General features: G+C 43.5%; 1 protein-coding gene across 1 annotated transcript; it reads right to left on the bottom strand.

The window, feature by feature from the left end:
• Window positions 1-287: 287 nt before the first annotated feature.
• LOC137306099 (cyclin-dependent kinase 5 activator 1-like) lies at window positions 288-1594 on the bottom strand. Its single transcript, XM_067975165.1, has one exon. The coding sequence runs from the start codon at window positions 1590-1592 to the stop codon at window positions 684-686; it is 909 nt and encodes a 302-aa protein (XP_067831266.1). The 5' UTR covers window positions 1593-1594; the 3' UTR covers window positions 288-683.
• Window positions 1595-7097: the final 5503 nt, after the last annotated feature.

Raw genomic sequence — 7097 nt, 5'->3', positions numbered from 1 at the left:
GAAAAAAATATAGACACAGATAATTGCATCACCAAAATACCATATTTTGTCTGCTAGGGTTCCCTGATCCTTTGGTAAGATTGTCAAATTTCTGCATGAGTTGCCTCGCTATCATGCTGTTTCTGTACATTTATTTATTTATTTATTAATTAATTACATTTTTTTGGAATGATGGCACTGTTTCCCTTTGAGTAACTACCACTGTGTTTTAGAGAAAAGGAATGGGGGGGGGGGGGGGGGAACCGAGGGAAAACCCCAACAAGCATATCAATATTTGAAAGGGGCTGGTCCTCAGGGGTGCCTATATCAACATTTACAGAAGGTCCCCATACAAAAGAAAAGTTTGAAAAACATTGCACAGATATCTATGTAGGTCATTGCACCGGGCCTCCTAAATAAAAATGATAAACAAAATTGTCATTCCCCCACCCCCACAAAGATAATGCTCCTTCAAGCAAAAAGGGCCCAACATTTTCAATGCCAGATGTTAAGAGGGATTGCAGAAGCTTCCTATGAAAGCCAATAGGAGGAACACTCTTTAAATTCAACTTCACGTATATTGGAAGATACCAGCAACTCTTTTTAATGAGTTACCCATTCAGATTGACACCTTCGTCTCCTCCATCAGTCACCAATCTAAAGTAACGGAGATCCATCAGTTACCGATCTACGTGATCCATCAATCACCGATCTAAAGTAACGGAGATCCTGCTAAAGTCATCTCGACTTCCTTCGTTTTTCAGATCCGCAAAGACCTGGGTGAAATAATGAGGATCGGCGTTGATCTGGAGCATCTTGGTACTCATGGTGTTAATGATGCGAAGGCACCGGTCCCAAAAAGCATCCTTGGCGCTCTCCACCAAAAAGGGCTTCAGCGGGTAGGAGATCTCGTTGCCCATGTAGGAGTAGGACAGATAAAGGCAGGTCAAGAGGGTGGCTTGCAAGTCATGCTCTGTGGCCACCTGGTCCCCGTCAATGACATCTCTACAAAGCAAGTAGACAAAGACCACGTTGGCCGGTGTGACGAATGCCTGGTCCTGCCAACCTTGAAGCAATAAGGAGCGGTCAACACTACGCAACCAAAGGACCGGATCTGTCGGGGACAAGTGCTTCAGCCTGTAACACCGCCGGCAAAGGAATTCTCCCAAACACTTCAATAATTCACTGGTAGATGCCTGGACTATTACACGTTTGGGAGATCCTGCTCCACTGTTGTGGGAAGAGGCCTTCTTGATGGAAGAGAGCTGTTTGGTGCTCAAGGGGTCACCGGGCACCTGGAGTTCATAACTGGAAAGGTTGGCACAAGACAGAGACTTTTTCACGTTTTCACTGTTGAGGTGGACCACGTCATTCTGGTGATGATAGTTACTAGGGTTGGACTTTCTAGAGGTCTTCTTCTTGGTTGAGGCTACTAGACGCTTCCAAGTCATGGCTGGGATAAACATGGAGTGACGCTTCAGGTTTTTATCCTTCTGGCCGTTGCTCTTGGCACTTTGAATAGCGTGGTAGCGACTCAAAGACTTGGAGTCAGTACCATCCTCAAATAGACTAGATCTCCGAGAGCCGGGAGACAGCGACAAGACAGTACCCATTCTACTCTGATCGTTTGCAACCAATGTCTAGGGATTATAAATCCAACACTCTTGAGGAGGGGGGACGGCTCCTTTAAGGGGGGGGGGGGGGGGAGAAAATCGCTCGATTAATTCGTGCAAATCTCTAACGTCCAACTGCTCACGATTTTTAATGCATTCCAAAAAAAACAAATCAGCAGAATCATCACCCATGCAAATTCCAGGCAACTCGCAAATTACCCTCAGCCAGATACCCAACCGGCGCTGTCTGGTGAAAAAGCATTCTATATATAAAAAATAAATAGCAATCAGCCGCTCTGTTGTATTAGTTATTTAAGAGAGCGGCAATACAAATCTCCTGATAGCTGAATGATTTCTGGATTAGCATCAATTTGTGTCTCCAGCATCTACCCGCCTAGATGGCGAAATTGGTCAAGGGTCTAGTGAAAATGACACACATGCAATGCAATTCGATAGCCCCCCCCCCCCCCCCCGATGGGTATCTTTTAAATGTATTTCTGATTCTGACCCCCGGAACAAGAGCGACCGTTGTCCACTTAATAAATGCAAGCTCGTTTGCACACAAAAAAACCCCAAACCCACGCACACAATTGTTTGCGCCGGTTTAAAATAATAAATTCATGCATCTCACCTGCGTCTGGAGAAATCCTCGTCCTCTCTCTGCAGAGAGCTGCTAATTATTAATAAATAATAAATAAAAAATATCTTCAGTATTTAAAAGAAGAGGCTGCAAATCTCCTATTTTGGAGGAGGCGATGCATCAAGTTGACAATCTAAAGCGATTTCTTCTAACGCTCCAGCTGCGGCTCTGTGTGTCTGAAATCAATCATTCAGAATCCCTTTCAATTTTAGTCTTCATAATATGTTATTTGCAAAAGGTAGAGGCAGTTCATCCTGCCTCTGATATTTTTTCATCTTCCGCCCCCCACTTTTTCTCTCTCGCTCCCACTTATTTTTTTAAGAAAGTCTCTCGCTATAGAAAGAGCCCCCAATTCTGCATTCCCCCCTTTCGAGTTGTTTCAGTGAAACCGACCGAGTCAGACTCTGGGGCGGAGTGAAAGTGACAAGAAATTTGCAGACGGCAGACGGCGGTAGACGCCTCCTTTCTCCTCCCAGTTCATGGGCAGAGAATAAAATTAATTCTCTCGGGGAAACCTGTTTCTTTGCCATTGGGATGAATATATTCCCCCCGTTTCTCCACCATTTCTATTCCTTGTCTGTAGGATGTGCTTGAATTTTAATTCAAATCCCATAATGTGACGCTCCTATTTAATACCAGTATATGAAAGAAAGGACTTGCATTTATATAGACCTTTTCACGACCTCAGGACAACCCAAAGCGCTTCATGGCCAATCAAGTACTTTTGAAGAGTACTATTGTAATGTAGGGAAATGCAGCGCACAGTAAGATCCCACGAATAACAATGAGATAATCTGTTTTAGTAATGTTGATTAAGGGACAAATGTTGGGCAGGGCACCTAGAGAATTCCCTTGCTCGTCTTCCAATAGTGTCATGTGATCTTTACATCCCCCTGAGAGGGCAGATGGGGCCTCCGTTTAAGTTCTCAGCCAATAAACAGACCTCTATCAGTGCAGTACTCCCTCAGTGCTATACTTGAGTTGTAGCTTAGATAATGTGCTCAAGTCTCTGGAGTTAGACATAAAGCCACAACCTTCTGACTCAGTAGGTGGGAGTGCTTCCACTGAGCCAAGGTTTGGTCCGTGGATGTGAATGGTGAGTGTTTGGTCCGTGGATGTGAATGGTGAGTGTTTGGTCCGTGGATGTGAATGGTGAGTGTTTGGTCCGTGGATGTGAATGGTGAGTGTTTGGTCCGTGGATGTGAATGGTGAGTGTTTGGTCCGTGGATGTGAATGGTGAGTGTTTGGTCCGTGGATGTGAATGGTGAGTGTTTGGTCCGTGGATGTGAATGGTGAGTGTTTGGTCCGTGGATGTGAATGGTGAGTGTTTGGTCCGTGGATGTGAATGGTGAGTGCTTGGTCCGTGGATGTGAATGGTGAGTGTTTGGTCCGTGGATGTGAATGGTGAGTGCTTGGTCCGTGGATGTGAATGGTGAGTGCTTGGTCCGTGGATGTGAATGGTGAGTGTTTGGTCCGTGGATGTGAATGGTGAGTGCTTGGTCCGTGGATGTGAATGGTGAGTGTTTGGTCCGTGGATGTGAATGGTGAGTGTTTGGTCCGTGGATGTGAATGGTGAGTGTTTGGTCCGTGGATGTGAATGGTGAGTGTTTGGTCCGTGGATGTGAATGGTGAGTGTTTGGTCCGTGGATGTGAATGGTGAGTGCTTGGTCCGTGGATGTGAATGGTGAGTGTTTGGTCCGTGGATGTGAATGGTGAGTGTTTGGTCCGTGGATGTGAATGGTGAGTGTTTGGTCCGTGGATGTGAATGGTGAGTGCTTGGTCAATTGGAATTCTATACAATGTGAATGAGTGGGAAGAGGCTTGATCTATTGGAATTGTATGCAGTGGGAGTTAATGGGAAAGATGTTCATGCAGATTCTCTACAATGCAAATGAAGGGAATCGGTTGTTCACTGTAGACTCCATAAAATGGGAGACACATGAAGTGCCTGGTTTGATTAATTGGATTTTGCTGCAATGGGATTGAATGAGATGGAGTTTGATTAATTTAAATTCTATACATTGGAAAGGACTGGGAAGAAGTTTGATCTGTTGGTATTCTATACAGTGGAAGTAAGTTGGAGGGGGTTTGATTTATGGTTCCTGATGGTAAGACTTCCTCTTTAAGGGAGCTCTCGATGGAGTGACCCACATTGTAAGACATCCACTTGAAAATGGGTTCTGAATGGTGATGTTGACATATGCAGTCATTGTGTTGTTACACATAATAAGTAGAAGAATCCCAGAATATTGGTCTCATGTTTAATGTAAATGATTAGATTCTGGCTGCATTTCACAACTGGATATTCCCATGGTTCTGAACAACATAGAACCAGAATGTCCCATAGAGTATTCTATTATTGATGACTAATTTTCAGAACCCAATATTTATCCAGCTTCTTTTGGAAGGAGTTGAACAATATTAACATCAGAGATGTTATTGTACGAGGGCTTAATGTGCATGTATCAGATCTTCACTTCCCCTACTTTCATACAGGCATTCATCTGGAGGCAGACAGCAATTTGATACAAATGCATTAAGCATCTAATACAATAATATCGCTGACTGTATAAAGTAAAAATTACTGTCAGTCAACTCAGCGTTTGTAACCCTTGGTGGCATTCTATCCCATGTAGCTACTTCCCTGAGGGGGAAAAGGTATCTTTTGATTGCTTATCTTGGTCAGTTTTGTCTTAGGGTCCTCCAGTTCAATAAATTGCATGAATACAATCACATTATCAATACCTTTTCAAGATTGAAAAAGTCTGGATAATTTCTCTTCTTGATCTTTTTTCAAAGAGAAAAAGCTCAATTCTCTCACTCCATCCTCATGATTTAGCTTTGAAATGCTAGGCTTTTTCTGTTCAGTTTTCTCAGAACCTTCTACTTAGTATTGAAAGTAAGCTGCAGCGGGCTTGACAGAATAGATGCTGAAAGGTTGTTTCCCCTGGCTGGAGAGTCTAAAACTAGAGGGCGTAGTTGCAGGATAAGGGGTCGGCCATTCAAGACTGAGATGAGGAGGAATTTCTTCACGCAGAGGGTTGTGAATCTTTGGAATTCTCTACCTCAAAGGGCTGTGGATGCCGAGTCATTGAATATATTTAAGGATGAGATGGATAGATTTTTGGACTCTAGGGGAATCAAGGGATATGGGGATCAGGTGGGAAAGTGGAGTTGAGGTTGAAGATCAGCCATGATCTGATTGAATGGCGGAGCAGGCTCGAGGGGCCATGTGGCCTACTCCTGCTCCTATTTCATATGTTCATATGTTCACTGTTGAGGTCAAGACCCATGACACCATAACATCTTTTTTTCTCACTTGTTCTTGGGATGTGGGTGACACTGGCAAGGCAGTATTTATTGTCCAGCCCTTAAGGGCATTAAGAATCAACCACATAATGTCATATGTAGGCCCAGACCAGGCAAAAGTGGCAGGTTCCATTTTCTGAAGGACATTAGTGGATTAATTTGTTTTGTACAACAATTTTGCAGCTTTTTCAATGGTCTTTTTCTGATGCCAGCCCACAAACTACCAGATTTACTGAATTCAATTCCACAACTTGCTTTGGTGCACTTTGAATCCACAACCTCAGGGTTGTTAGTGTAGTACCATAGTCTACTGTATCCTTTTCCAATTCGTCAGAACTGTGGAACTCCTCACCTTCCTCAGTCCTTCCTTCCTCCTACAAACTAAGACTTAAAACTGAAGAATGACACTCTCTGAACAACTGGTTGTAACTTAGTTCATTCTCCTCCCATGATTTTCAACATAGGAACAGGAGTAGGCTATTCAGCTCCTCAGGCTTGTTCTGCCATTCAATTAGATCATGTCTGATCTGCATCTCAACTCCATTTACCTGCCTTTGTGCAATATCCCTTGATACCTTTACCTAACATAAATCTATCGATCTCAGTCTTGCAAATTTCAATTGACCCAGCATCCGCAATCTTTTGAGGGAGCGAGTTCCAGATTTCCACTACCCCTTGTGTGAAAAAGTGTTTCCTGATTTCACTCTTGAATAGCCTAGCTCTAATTTTAAGATTATGGCCTCTTGTTCTGGATTCTCCCACCGGAGAAAATCATTTCTCTATATCCACCCTATCGAATTCCTTAATCATTTCAAATAGCTTGATTAGATCACCCTTCAACCTTCTAAACTCAATGGAATACAAGCCAAGTTTATGCAACCTGCCTCATAATTTAACCCTTTAAGCCCTGGTATCATTCTAGTGAATCTGCCAATATATCTTTCCTGAGATTCGGTGCCCAAAACTGAACGCCGTATTCCAGATGTGGTCTGACCAAGGCTCTGTACAACTGAAGCCTAACTTCCTCCCTTTTGTATTCCAGCCCCTTTGAGATAAAGGCCAACATTCCATTAGCCTTTTTGATTACTTTTTGCGCCTGTCCACTCGCATTTAGTGATTTTTAGTGGTTGTTGTCCATTGGGTCTTGGCTCTGCCAGACTTTGTGCTCAATCACAACAATTTGGATGATTGCTGACTTAATACTTGCCCTGCCTTAAGTTCCATCCCCAACTGCCAATTTTAAAATACGTTATCATGACAATGTGACAGCCTTGGCTCAATGGCCTCACTCTTGCCTCTGAGTCAGAAGATTGTGGGGTCAAATCCCACTTCAGAGACTTAAGCACAAAATCTAGGCTGACACTCCAGTGCAGTACTGAGAGAGTGCTGCACTGTCAGAGGTGCTGTCTTTTGGATGAAATGTTAAGCTATCTACTCTCTCAGGTGGATATAAAAGACCCCATGGTATTATTCAAATAACAGCAGGGGAGTTCTCCCTGGTGACCTGGCCAATATTTATCCCTCAACCACCATTACTAAAATTCATTATCTGGTCT

Source organism: Heptranchias perlo, chromosome 3 (assembly GCF_035084215.1).
Source record: "Heptranchias perlo isolate sHepPer1 chromosome 3, sHepPer1.hap1, whole genome shotgun sequence".
Classification (NCBI taxonomy): Eukaryota; Metazoa; Chordata; class Chondrichthyes; order Hexanchiformes; family Hexanchidae; genus Heptranchias; species Heptranchias perlo.
This window is presented reverse-complemented; position numbering and strand designations above follow the sequence as displayed.